Genomic DNA, 14,718 nt, shown 5'->3' with positions numbered 1-14,718 from the left:
CATGCAAACAGTGTACCAGGTGAGAAACCTTTGGGCATTGATGAAGAAGAAGAAAGGGAAAGGTGTACACATTCATGCAGGCACGTATGTATAAAGTATGTTTCTTCGAAGTTGGAATAATGTCTCTATTAACCAAGTAAATATGTCCAACAGGATTATGAATTTCTGTATGAAGTTGGTGTTTCCAATGTGTTTGGTCCTGGAACGCGGATTCCCAAAGCCGCCATTCAAGTACTTGATGATATTGAGAAGTGTTTGACAGAGAAGCAGCAATCTATATAACATCTGGATCTGTAGTTATGACCAAAGAAGATAGTAAAGCTATGTCTTCAGGTAATTCCAACATCTGTTGTTGTGCCTGTCTTGGCAGCCTTGCAGTAAAAGACCCTGATTATAAAATGCAGTCCTGCTAATACACATATTTAAAGAATATGAGCTTGAAAGTAAAAATCTCTAAATGGTATCTATACCAAATATTTTTAAATACATTATTTTGAAAATGAAAATGACATACTGCTAAGAAATAACTAGTAAAACAATTTCTTAAAAATAATTAAACTTTTATTTTGTTTTGATTTTTGAGGCAGGCTCTCACTATGTGTCCTTGGATATTCTGTAACTCACTAAGTAGACCAGGTTGGTCTTAAACTCGTAGAGATCTACCTGCCTATGCCTCCCAAGTGCTGGGATTAAAGGTTGTGCCAACATGCCTGGCAAAATTGAACTCTACATATAACAATTTGACTGATTCCTTCTGTCAATTTAGTGTTGATTTGGGTACTAGAAACTCGAGTTCTTGTGTTAATGAGTTAGCAAAATAATAACATTTATCTTGGAAAAGATAGTATAGGGTATTTTTGTATGGAAATAGATTGGGGTTATGATCCTCAGCCAGGTCTACCATTGCTTCAATAAAAGTATTGTGTCACACTCTGCACAGTGGAATAGGGGACAGACAGATACACTGTCTAGAATTGTTCAGTTCATTCTTAGCATGAGAATGTGATATTGTTAAAGTCAGGCCTGCCTCCAAACTCAGGAAAAGATGTTGTGAATGCTTTCTTAAATGAAGTGCTGATGGTCATATGGATTCTTCTAGAGTGCTGATTTAAGTCTGTTACATAAAATCAGCAAGCCTTCAGATAGAAACAGGCTGATTTGTATAGATCGTCTTATTAAAGATGAGTGACCTTAAATAATTTATTCTTTAAAGGACGAGAATAGTTCTTTATTAGCATAAGGCATTCAATGAAGGTGAAGTAAGAAATGAGGGTACTTCTGTAAATTTCTGTATTATAAATCAGATAGTAGGGTTTTGAAGGGCATAATCACATATTGCTGTGGAATTAGACTACTCTATAATGCAGTTTAATTTTCAGAACATGACTTGTAGAGGGCATCATGACTACTATTGTTCTCATTTCAGAGATGAGCACTTTGACTTCATGGTCAGCAATATATTCATTGTGTTATCTTATGTGCCTTTTATAAAGAAATATATATTCAATAAATATGTTATTCCTTTGTTGTGTTCCATTATGTGATTGGTAACTTGATATGTACCATGTTTTATATATTTATAATTCCTGACATTTCTCTTTGAAGATCACTTTGAGAAGAAGAGTCATCAAAAAGCTACTAGATTTTGTTTTTCTTGTGTTTTTTTGCCCAAATATCAAAGTAATAAAGTCAATAATCTCACTATTTTAAAATATTTCCTGAAGTATGCAGAAACACAATGCATAGGGTGGTAAATTTGGCCTTGCACTCGATTAAGTGTTTATCACTATTATGTGTAGAAAATGCCAGCATTTAAACATTTTACTGTTCATTTATTTCAGAACATTCCAAAGGAAATATTCTGTTTAATTTTTCTGTCTTTGCATAAAATTCTCTGTGTTTACCAATAGGCCCTTTGGAATTAGACGATGACCAGGTATACAGAGAAAGTGAATGTTCTATGGTCATCACATGTCACAAAACAGAAAAAAGTTAGGAAGGCATCTGCTGCCTTATGTCTTCCTAATGGGACTGAAATCAAAACAGAATGTTTTAGTGATATTATAAAGCACATTCAAAATACACTGCAACGAGGATTTACTTTACTGAGATGCCTGGGTCAAAGGTTAGTGTCTCCCCCAGCTGCTAAAATGTTCAGAGCCACATCTTAACCCGAGCATTCATCTTTTATCAAACGTTGGTTTTGTGAACCATAGGATGGGCCAAGGTGACAAAGTCATATACCATGTGGCATAGAACACAAATCTTTAAGTATGTTCAGATAAAGAATAAACAGATCAGTGAGAAGCAGTACACCCTTGCCCACACAGTGCGGAACTGCAGAGAGAAGAAAGCCTCCATTTCAGTTAGGGTATAATGAGAACAGTTACCAGGGAGAGGGATGTCTTTATGATTTAATATGAGGAATTTCCTCACACCACTGAACAGAACCTACAGAAGATTCCAAGGAGGCAGCTGCTCTCAGGCACAAACTGAGACAGGCTTTCTGAAGTAGGTGGTCGGGAGGGAAGATAAACGGGGTCTGGGGCAGCAGTTGCAGGTCCAGCACTGTTCTAGGCTATTCAGGAAAGGTATTGGGCCCCTTCAGAGAGCTCCTGAGTGGATCAGATGGGCCATTTAGGATCCCCTCTCATTTGATTAAAGCAACTGAATAAGAACTTGACTTATAAAGTTTCTTCTCAGTATCATTAAAGAGTCATTAAAGTATCATTAAAGAATGATTGATGTAGAGTGAGTGTGTGTGTGTGTGTGTGTGTGTGTGTGTGTGTGTGTGTCTGTGTCTGTGTCTGTCTGTCTCTCATTCATTCTGTGTACATGCATTCCACAGAACTGACTGTTATTATCTTTCTACTATAATCTCAGGTGACTAACTCTGGAAGCCACCTAACTAGAGAGACTGTATTAGCAGTTAGGGGATGGTTTTGAATTCCTGCATGGAGAAGGTCGTGAACCAGAGAGTCATAACCTGTCCATGTTTGGTATCCAACATGGCAGCCCCAAATATAGAAAATGTAGTGGCATTTCATTTATATTTTAATAAATAAAGCTTGCCTGAATATCAGAGAGTAAAACAGCCCCACTGGTCAGTAACACACACATTTAATCTCAGTAGCCATACTAGTTTGCCATAGAAACCAGGCAGTAGTGGTGCACACCTTTAATTCCAGACCTAGAGAGGATTATAAGACAGCAGGAGACAGCTCTCAGACACAGTCTCATTCTGAGATTCCTGGAGGCAGGATGGCTATTTTGGACTCAGGTAGAGGTAAGAGCCAGTGGCTGGTTGCTTTGTTTTTCGGATCTTCAGGTTGAACCCCAATTTCTCTTTTGAGTTTTTATTCTTGCTTCAAGAAACAAGTATGTATTTGGTGATAGAAAAACTGAGCCTGGATGCAAGCTCTTGCTCTGAAACCTCCAGTCTTCTACAGCCATGCTGTTTGTCTCTGGTCATGGGGCCTGAACTCTCTTCAAAGCCCTCATCCTGTTGTTGCTTCTCTGTCCATCCATAGTGTTAGTAATTTTCCTGAGTTATTAGTAGTGTATTCCTCAATAGTCCACCTAGATATTCTCTGGAAAAATCTGCCCCATCTAAAACCTAACAAGTTTATATGGCGATAATAGCCGTCATCAGCTAGAATATGCACAACCTTGCATTTTCTCACCAAGACAGAGATAATGAACATGCAACTGAGGTCAATTTTTCTTTTTGTAACTTTTAAATTTTGTTAGAATGAAGCAAGAATAGCTGTTGTACCCAGGCAGGACGCCAAAGACCATCAAGAGGCCAAAACCGATGCAAAAGCAAGGATATTCTCTCTCTCTCTCTCTCTCTCTCTCTCTCTCTCTCTCTCTCTCTCTCTCTCTCTCTCTCTCTCTCTCACCATCCTGCAGAACAAAGGCAAAATTGCAAGGACCTCGAGAGGGAAGTTGGGCCTTCTTTTAAGCCTCACCGAGGGGAGTGTCTAAGGAAGTTAGGTCATTTTAGATATGATTGGCATAAGGAAGTGGAGATCATATTAGTACGTCTTAATTGGCTAGGGCTAGTGAGGGATTAGTCAGGGCTGTAGTTTTTCATTTTGGGGCGGGCCTGGACAAGTCCCAGGTCCTGTCCTTGAGCTACTATAGAGACCGGCTCAGGCCTGGCCTAGTACTGCATATACCAGGCCTTCCCTTGTTGTTGGGGTGTTAGAGATGGATTGTCCTTTACTTGTGGCATTTTCTCAGAAACTGCTTGATCAATCTCAGGAGACTGAAATCAAGGCCTGATCTGAGAGAAGACTGAGCAGCCTGTTGCTGCATCTGTTCGGTTCTTTCAAGCTTTGTATATGTTAGTGGGGTATGGCGTGATGTTTTGTTAAATACATCATTGCTTCATGATTTTAACATTGTAATTAGTATATTCATCACCTTGAATTTCCCTTATTCCTTTAAGACAAAGAGGTACAGATCCTCTTTTGAATGTAGTTTTAAAGAGTAAACTTTATAGAAGTTGAGAGAAGAGGGCCTGTGCCAAGACTGAAGAGAGCTGAGGTACAGGGAAGTTGGTTAACCCGCGTAACATGGAGTTGGGATAGGGTGGATAAGTTGTGAGTTCTTGCAGCATCATTTTGGAGTGGAATTCCGAGGGTTTGAGTGTAATGTGTTTATTGATTCCGGCTGGGGGAGATTGAATTTTCCTCGTCCTGTTCAAACATCCTGGTTGTTGGTTTTCCTTTGCCTGTGCTTCCTTGCCTGGAATTTCAACCTTCATAGACAGTGAAATCTTCCTTGACATTTTCTCCGAGAAGTAACTCCTTTTCTGATACTGTACCCTGCGGGTCCTAGTCCTAGCTGCCTTGTCCACCTGAGCTCTGGTCTCATCTCCTTGTCTCAGTGAGACGGACACACTCTGCTTACGTTTAATTTCCTATACAGTGTGAGTAGAAAACTCTCCAAGCAGTAGAATGGCCCAAACAAACACATAACAGCGATGGCAAAACTAAACATTATACAAACATGACGTTGGGTGCTTACCTTCTACCATTTAAATAAAATGTAACCCAAACTGGACCAAATATAAAAATAATAGCTAACAAGAGACTGAACTTGACAGTAATCTGTTGAATGTGATATCAAAAGCACAGGCAATATCAGGGGGAAAGTACAATGTTTTGACATCAGAACAATTAAAAATTTGTTTATTTCTGTCCTGACCCAGTAGTTTTTCACTAGGGAGTTGTTCAGTGTCCATGAGTTTGTGGATGTTTCTGTTGTTTTGAAATCTACTTTTAATCTATGGTGGTCTGATAGAAAATGGGGTATTTAAATTTTCTTGTGTCTATTGGGACTTCCTGGGAGGCTCTTGTCTAAGGGGAGGTGGGAGTTGAATGTGGAGGACAGGGGAGGTGGGACCGTGGGAGAGAGGGGAAATGGCAGTCGGAATGTAATATACGAGAGAAGAATAAAAATAAAAAATTAAAAATGTATGCCTCAAAGTACATTCTCTACACAAGAAGCTTGGAGCTTGCTCAGTGAAAGAATTACGGGAGTAGTGTGTTTTTATAAGTGTCTGATCTGCAGAATATATGAATAGTTTCCAGCCCAAGGTCAAAGCAAAAGCATAAATATTCCAGTTGTAGGCAACGGGGGTGGAGTGGATAGAAGGTGCTGAGGTTATAAAGACACTTGTTGCTCCCGCAGAGGGTCTGGATTCTGTTCCCAGCACCGCGTGGCCACTCACAACTCTAACTCCAGTTCCAGGGATTGTGACTCCTCCTCTTCTGGCCTCTGCAGCAGCAGTGTGCATATGGCACACATTCGTATATGCAGGCAATACATATACATATGAAAGAAAAAAATCTAGAAAATAAAAAGTGGACAGAATTTGACAGGGATTAGAGATGGGGTGTGGGTCTGGTTTGGGTTGGGAAGAGTAGGGATGAATGTCATCAAAATACAGTGCTTGTATTCCATTCTCAACTCATGAAATTCTTTTTTTTAAAAAAAACTGGGCAAAAGACTTAAACAGACATTTCTCCAAGTCAATCCTGTAGCTGTCCAAAGCACAGGAGAAGATATTCACCATCACCACTTCCTAGTCTTTAAATGTAAATCAGTACCAAGTGGCATTTCATTTCCCCCTGTAAGAATGTCTGTTGCCTAGTCTAAAAGTTGTGGGGGAAATAGGCACCTTGTTCATTGCCTGTAGAAACTTACTGTGGTTCATCTATTGTGGAGAAGAGTTTAAGTCCTGCAGCCAACTAAACATGATTGCACTTGTAGGTGTGTAGGTTTGCTTTTGTTTTTAAATGTTTTAAAAAGGTGAGCACAGGAAATCAAGCATATTTGTGCAACAGTTGTCTTGTACTGACTGTCACCTCAGTCTGTATTTTGAATACTGAAATATGATAGTGTTTGTAGGTTCTGTAAGGAAATCACTGCCCAGTTTTCATGATGGAATGCATGACTTGATAAGAGGAGACCACAGACCCTGGTCCCTGACCCCACTACAGTAAGAAGGTGGGAACTATCTTCCACATGCCACTTGACAGAGCCTGGCGTGTTGATCTTTTACTTCACCACTTTAATTATTTTTTCTTTTCATTTTACATACCAACTGCAGTTCTCCCTCCCTCCCCTTCTCCTGTCCTCCTACCTCCCCTCATCCCACGCTCCATCCACTCCTCGGAGGCAGTAAAGCCTTCCTTGGGAAGTCAATGAAGTCTGGCATACCAAGTTGAGGCATGACCACCACCTTCCCCCACCTCGCATCCAGGTGAGCAAGGTATTCCATCATAGGGAATCGACTCCAAAAAGCCAATTCATGCACCCGGGATAAGTCCTGATCCCATTGCCAGGGGCCCCACAAACAGATCAAGTCACACAGCTCTCGCCCACGTTTAGAGGGCCTAGTTTGGTCCTATGCAAGCTCTCCAGCTGTCAGTCCAGAGTCAGTGAGCTCCCACTTGCTCAGGTCAGCTGTCTCTGGTTTTCCCCATCATGATCATGACTCCCCTTGCTCATATGATCCCTCTTTCCTCTCTTTAGCTGAACTTCAGGAGCTCAGCCCAGTGTTTGGCTGTGGATCACTGCATCTGTTTCCATCAGTTACTGGATGTAGGTTCTATGATGACAGTTAAGGTAGTCACTAATCTGATTACAGGGGAAGGCCAGTTCAGACATCCTCTCCACTATTGCTTGGAGTCTTAGCTGGGGTCATTCTTGTGGATTCCTGCCAGTTTTCTTAGCACCAGGTTTCTCCCTAACCCCATAATGGTTCCCTCTACCAAGATATCTCTTTTATTGCTCTCCTACTCTGTCCCTCCCCCAACTCAACCATCCGTTTCCCTTATGTTTCTATCTGTATCACTCCCCTTTTACACCCCCTCCACTCAATTTACCCAGGAGATCTTAACTATTTCCCCTTCCTGGGCCCTCTATACATGTCCCTCTTAGGGTTCTTTTTACCTAGCTTTTCTGGGGCTGTTAATTGTAGCATGATTGTCTTTTGTTTTGCATCTCATACCCATTTATGAGTGCATATACATACCATGCTTGTCTTTCTGAGTCTGGGTTACCTTACTCAGGATGGTTTTTCCTAGTTTTGCCCATTTCAAGATGTCTTTGCTTTTTACTGCTGAGTAGTGCTCCATCATGTAAATGTATCACAATTTTTTATCCACTCTTCAGTTGAGGAGATTCTGGGTCTCCAGTCCCTTTGTTTGTTTGTTTGTTTGTTATTTCTCTATGTTACAGCTGCCTCTGCCTCCTGAGTGCTAGGATTAAAGTCTTGTACCACCACTACCCAGTGACTTAACCATTTACAAAACTTAAAACTAAACATCTTTTCTAGGCTATTAAGTCTACAAGACATTATTTTATCAATCTGACAGATAGATATCAATGTTCATAGTGGCATTATTTGTAAGAGTGAAAAGGCAGAGGCAATCCAAGTTTCTGTCTACTGACAAAATGTGGGATGTATTTGCAATGGAATAGCCCGCTGGAATAGGAAACAATATTAATACATGCTACCATATGAACAGAACTAGAAGGCATTGTGCTAAGGAAAACAAGCAAGTCACAACAGACAAAGTCTGTACTTGTACGAGTACTTACGTGCTTATAAGAGATTATTATAGAGCTGTATACAGAGTTTCAACTGAAGAAGATAAAAAAGTTCCTGGAGTTGGATAATGGTGTTGATTGCAAAACAATATGAATGCATAAAATCTATTGAATTGATATAATCAGTTTTGCATTTTTCATATCTTGTTATGATTATGTATTTGGGATAATAATGCCCGGCTCTATCTAGTCGCTACTCCAAGTATAGATGCTAGTATTTTTTTTTCTCTTTTCTTTTTTTTTTCTCTTTTCTTTTTTTTTATTAAATTATAAAAGTTTCCATTTCAGCCCCTCCTCCCAACACCCTCCCACTCCCCCCACTCCCTCTCCTCCTCCCTCTCCATCCCCTAGAGCAGTCAGGGTTTCCTGCCCTGTGGGAAGTTCAAGTTCCTCCCCCCTCCCTCCAGGTCCAGGGAAGATGAGAGTCCAAACAGACTGGAGCGCCAAAATCCAGTATATGCAGAGGAAGCAAGTCCCAGTGTCATTGTCAATGGCTTTTCAAAAAGGCTCCGGGCCAGCCACATTCAGAGAATCTGGTTGGATCACGTCCTCGTTCAGTCCCAGTCCAACAGGCCTTGGTGAACTCTCATTATATCAGTCCCCTTGTATCAGTGGGTGCTCGCATCCCTCGCAGTCCTGATTACTTTTTTTATTTTCTTCATCCTTCTGTTCCTCATTTGGACTGTGGAGTGCTCAGTTCGGTGTTCCAATATGGGTCTCCATCTGTATCGCCATCCAACGTCGGATGAAGGTTTCCTGTGCCCTTGCCTTCTTTGCTCACGATCTCTTTCCTTCTGCCTCTCATTTGGACCTAGGGAGCTAGGTCCAGTGTTCCAACGTGGTTCTCCGCCTATATCTCCATCCATCTCCAGATGAGGGTTCTATGGTGACATGCAGAATATTCATCAGTATGGTTGTGGGCCAAGGCCGGTTCAGGCACCCTCTCCTCTGTCCAGAGAACCATCTGGGGATCTCTCCTTGGACCGGGGATCCCCTTTATAATCAAGTCTCTTGAAAACCCTAAAATGATTCCCTTAGTTGAGGTATATACTTGCCTGATCCCATATCCATCCTTCCTCCCTCCCCCCATCCCAGTCCCCCGATCTTTCCCCAATCCTCCCCTATTCCCTTCTCTCTAACCCTCTCCCTTTCCGACAACCCTCCCACCCCACCCCCCATGCACCCTAGGTTACCTGGGACTCTTGTCTATTTCCTACCTCCTGGCGGGTAGCTATATAATCTTCATCAGGTTCATCTTCTCATTTAGCTTCTCTAGGATCACGAATAATAGGCTCAAAGACCTTTAATTATGGTTAGAATCCACTTATGAGTGAATACATACCGTGTTCCTCTTTTTGGGTCTGGCTTACCTCACTCAGTAAAGCGTTTTCTATTTCCATCCATTTGCATGCAAAATTCAAGATGTCATTGTTTTTTACCGCTGAGTAAAACTCTAATGTGTATATGTTCCACACCTTTTTTAACCATTCTTCTATTGAGGGGCACCTAGGCTGTTTCCAGGTTCTGGCTATTATAAATAGTCCTGCTATGAACATAGTAGAACAAATGCTTTTGTAGTATGTTAGGGAATCTCTAGAGTATATTCCCAAGAGTGGAATTGCTGGGTCCTGAGGGAGGTTGACTCCCAGTTTCCTGAGAAACCGCCACACTGATTTCCACAGTGGCTGCACAAGTTTGCATTCCCACCAACAATGGATGAGTGTTCCCCTCATTCCACATCCTCTCCAGCATAGGCTATCATTGGTGTTTTTGAGTTTGGCTATTCTGACAGGTGTAAGATGATATCTCAAAGTTGTTTTGATTTGCATTTCCCTGATCGCTAAGGAGGTTGAGCATGACCTTAAGTGCTTTTTAGCCATTCGAAGTTCATCTGTTGTGAATTCTCTGTTAAGTTCAGTACCCCATTTTTTAATTGGGTTAATTAGAGTTTTAGTGTCTAGTTTCTTGAGTTCTTTGTATATTTTGGAGATCAGACCTTTATCTGTTGAAGGGTTTGTGAAGATCTTTTCCCAGTCAGAAGGTAGCCTTTTTGTCTTACTGACAGTGTCCTTTGCTTTACAGAAGCTTCTCAGTTTCAGTAGGTCCCATTTATTTATTGTTTCTCTTATTGTCTGCGCTCCTGGGGTTCTGCTTAGGAAGTGGTCTCCTGTGCCTATATCTTGTAGACTACTTCCCACTTTCTCTTCTATCAGGTTCAAAGTGGTCGGATTAATGTTGATGTCTTTTATCCATTTGGACCTGAGTTTTGTGCATGGTGATAGATATGGATCTATTTTCGTTCTTCTACAGGTTGACATCCAGTTATGCCAGCACCATTTGTTAAAGATGCTATCTTTCTTCCATTGTATAGCTTTAGCTCCCTTGTCAAAAATCAGGTGTTCATAAGTTTGTGGGTTAATACCCGGGTCTTCTATTCGATTCCATAGGTCGACTTCTCTGTTGTTATGCCAATACCAAGCTGTTTTCAATACTGTTGCTCTGTAATAGAGTTTGAAGTCAGGGATGGTAATGCCTCCAGAGGTTCCTTTATTGTATAAGATTGTTTTGGCTATCCTGGGTTTTTTGTTTTGCCATATAAACTTGATTATTGTTCTCTCAAGGTCTGTGAAGAAGTTTGATGGGATTTTGATGGGAATTGCATTGAATCTATAGATTGCTTTTGGTAGAATTGCCATTTTTACTATGTTGATTCTCCCAATCCAAGAGCAGGGAAGGTCTTTCCATTTTCTGGTATCCTCCACAATTTCTTTCTTCAAAGACTTAAAGTTCTTGTCAAATAGGTCTTTCACTTCCTTGGTTAGAGTTACCCCAAGATATTTTATGCTATTTGTGGCTATCATGAAAGGTGATGTTTCTCTGATTTCCCTCTCTGCTTCTTTATCCTTTGTGTATAGGAGGGTTACTGATTTTTTGGAGTTGATCTTGTATCCTGCCACATTACTAAAGATGTTTATCAACTGTAGGAGTTCTTTGGTAGAGTCTTTGGGGTCGCTGATGTACACTATCATATCATCTGCAAATAACGAAAGTTTAACTTCATCTTTTCCAATTTGAATCCCCTTGATCCCCTTATGTTGTCTTATTGCTATTGCTAGAACTTCAAGCACTATATTGAAGAGGAATGGTGAGAGTGGACAGCCTTGTCGTGTTCCTGATTTTAGTGGAAAGGCTTTGAGTTTCTCTCCATTCAATTTGATGTTAGCTGACGGCTTGCTGTATATTGCTTTTATTATATTTAGGTATGATCCTTGTATCCCCAGTCTCTCCAACACCTTTATCATAAATGGGTGTTGAATTTTGTCAAATGCTTTTTCAGCATCCAATGCAATGATCATATGGTTTTTATCTTTCAGTTTATTTATATGATGGATTACATTGATAGATTTGCGTATGTTGAACCAACCCTGCATCTCTGGGATGAAGCCCACTTGATCATAATGGATAATTTTTCTAATGTATTCTTGGATTCGGTTTGCCAGTATTTTATTGAGTATTTTTGCGTCAATGTTCATGAGTGATATTGGTCTGTAATTCTCTTTCCTGGATTTGTCTTTGTGTGGTTTTGGTATCAGGGTAACTGTAGCTTCATAAAAAGAGTTTGGCAGTGATTCTTCTGTTTCTATATTGTGAAATACATTAAGGAGTATAGGTATTAGCTCTTCCTGGAAGTTCTGGTAGAATTCTGCATTGAAACCATCTGGTCCTGGGCTTTTTCTGGTAGGGAGATTTTTAATAACAGCTTCCAATTCTTCACGACTGACAGGTCTATTTAGATTACTCACCTATTCTTGGTTCAACTTTGGTATATGGTACTTATCTAAAAAAATGTCCATTTCTTTTACATTTTCCAACTTTGTGGCATATAAATTTCGTAGTAAGATCTAATGATTCTCTGGATTTCCTCTGTGTCTGTGGTTATGTCCCCCTTTTCATTTCTGATCTTATTAATTTGCATATTCTCTCCCTGCCGTTTGATTAATTTGGATAGGGGTTTGTCGATCTTGTTGATTTTCTCCAAGAACCAGCTTTTTGATTCATTGATTCTTTGGATTGTTCTCTGTGTTTCTATTTTGTTGATTTCAGCCCTCAGTTTGATTATTTCCAGTCTTCTACTCCTCCTGGGTGAATCAGCTTCTTTTTTTTCCGAGAGCTTTCAAGTGTGCTGTTAAGTCTCCAATGTGTGCTTTCTCCGTTTTCTTTAATTGGGCACTTAGTGCTATGAACTTTCCTCTTAGCACTGCTTTCATAGTGTCCCATAGGTTTGAGTATGTTGTGTCTTTATTTTCATTAAATTCAAGGAAGACTTTAATTTCTTTCTTTATTTCTTCCTTGACCCAGGGGTGATTCAGTAGTTGACTATTCAACTTCCATGAATTTGATGGCTTCCTGGGGGTAGCACTGTTCTTGAATTCTAACTTTAATCCATGGTGGTCTGACAAGACACAGGTGGTTACTAATATTTTTTTTTGTATCTGTGGAAGTTTGCTTTGTTACCCAGTATGTGGTCAATTTTCAAGAAGGTTCCATGAGCTGCAGAGAAGAAGGTATATTCTTTCCTATTTGGGTGGAATGTTCTATAGATGTCTGTTAAGTCCATTTGATTCAATACCTCCAATAATTCTCTTAATTCTCTGTTAGGTTTCTGTCTGATTGACCTGTCCATTGGTGAGAGAGGAGTGTTGAAGTCTCCTACGATTAGTGTGTGTGGTTTGATGACTGCCTTGAGTTCTAGAAGTGTTTCTTTTACATAAGTAGGAGGCTTTATATTAGGGGTGTAGATATTCAGGATTGAGTCTTCCTCCTGAAGAATTGTTCCTGTTATGAGTATAAAATGTCCATCTCCATCTCTTCTGATTGATTTTAGTTTGAAGTCAATTTTGTTGGAGATTAGAATGGCCACACCTGCTTGTTTCTTAGGTCCGTTTGCTTGAAAACCCTTTTCCCAACCCTTTACTCTGAGTAAATGTCTGTCTTTGTGGTTGAGGTGTGTTTCTTGTAAACAGCAGAATGTTGGATCCTGTTTTCGTATCCAGTCTCTTAGTCTGTGCCTTTTTATAGGTGAATTGAGTCCATTAATATTAAGTGATATTAATGACCAGTGGTTGTTGACTCCGGTTATTATTACTTTTTGTTTGTTTGATTAATAGAGTTTGTATGTGTCCCTTCTTTGAGTTAAGCTCGTGAAGGGTCGCTAGATGTCTGAGTTATTGTAAGCAGCGCTGGCAATGTTGGACTCCTTGGGTTGCGATTTTCCTTCTATTACTTTCTGTAAGGCTGGGTTTGTGGCTGCGAATTGTTTAAATTTGTTCTTATCCTGGAATATTTTGTTTTCTCCATTGATAGTGAATGATAGCTTGGCTGGGTATATTAGTCTGGGCTTGCATCCATGGTCTCTTAGTTTCTGCAGTACCTCTATCCAGGACCTTCTGGCTTTCATGGTTTCCATAGAGAAGTCCGGTGTAAGTCTGATAGGTTTACCTTTATAAGTTACTTGCCCTTTTTCCTTTGCATCTCTTAATATTCTTTCTTTAATCTGTATGTTTTGTGTTTTGATTATTATATGGCGAGGGGATGTTTTTTTTTTTTGATCAAGCCTATTCGGTGTTCTGTATGCTTCTTGAACCTTCATAGGGATATCATTTTTTAGATTGGGAAAGTTTTCTTCTATAATTTTGTTGAATATATTTTCTGGTCCTTTGATCTGCAGTTCTTCTCCTTCTTCAATCCCTATTATTCTTAGATTTGGTTTTTTTATTGTGTCCCAGATTTCTTGAATGTTTTGTGATGAGAATTTGTTGGATTTGCTGTTTTCTTTGATCAGAGCATTTATTTTCTCTATGGTATCTTCAGACTCTGAGATTCGTTCTTCCATCTCTTGTATCCTGTTGGTTATGCTTGATTCTGTAGTCTCTGTTCGTTTACCTAGGTTTTCCATATCCAGCCGGCCCTCGTTTTGTGATTTCTTCATTGCCTCCATTTCAGTTTTCAATTCTTGAACTGTTTCCATTACCTGTTTGATTGTTTTTTCTTGGTTTCCCAGTATATCATTCATGGATTTACTCATTTCTTCGATGTTTTTTTTTAATATTTTTCATCCATTTCTTTACTCATTTCTTCAATCTTTTTGTTATACTTCTCATCCAGTTCTTTAAGGGATTTATTCATATCCTGTTTAAGGGACTCTATTGCTTTCATAAGGGCATTTTTTCCCGCTTCTTCTGAATTAAGAGGTTCAAGTCTTTCTATTGTAGGGTCATTGGGTTCTGGTGTTTTCATGTTGCTTTTTAGATTGTTGGAGGAGTTCTTGCCTTGGCGTCTGCCCATCTCTTCCTTCAAATGCTCTCTACTGGATCTTCTAGTACCAGGTCAGGTTCCCTTGTTGGGCAGGGACTTCACTGACAGAAGGCCTACCTTTCCTCAGGCAGTCTATTGAAACACAGGCACTCCCTACTACCGGGTTGCACTCACAACCCAGGCCCAGCGAGCAAGGGAGTTGCTCTGGGGAGATCTTGTGGCCCCAGAGGGAAGGGGGGAAGAGAGGAAGGTGTACCTGGAAAAAGGCTGGGACGG

General features: G+C 40.2%; 1 protein-coding gene across 2 annotated transcripts in view; it reads left to right on the top strand.

Moving 5' to 3' along the window:
* Nucleotides 1-1,539, top strand: part of Mmut (methylmalonyl-CoA mutase) — a 30,719-nt gene extending 29,180 nt beyond the window's left edge. For both annotated transcript variants that reach the window (XM_087898001.1, XM_087898002.1), the window contains exon 13: nucleotides 154-1,539. In XM_087898001.1, coding sequence (XP_087754127.1) covers nucleotides 154-282 — 129 coding nt within the window. In that variant the 3' untranslated portion in view covers nucleotides 283-1,539. The remainder of the gene's footprint in view (nucleotides 1-153) is intronic.
* Nucleotides 1,540-14,718: the final 13,179 nt, after the last annotated feature.

Source organism: Myodes glareolus, chromosome 18, assembly GCF_982192425.1.
Source record: "Myodes glareolus chromosome 18, mMyoGla1.1, whole genome shotgun sequence".
In the NCBI taxonomy this organism is placed as follows: Eukaryota; Metazoa; Chordata; class Mammalia; order Rodentia; family Cricetidae; genus Myodes; species Myodes glareolus.
The sequence above is the reverse complement of the archived record's forward strand: the minus strand, read 5'-3'. Positions and strand labels throughout refer to the sequence as shown.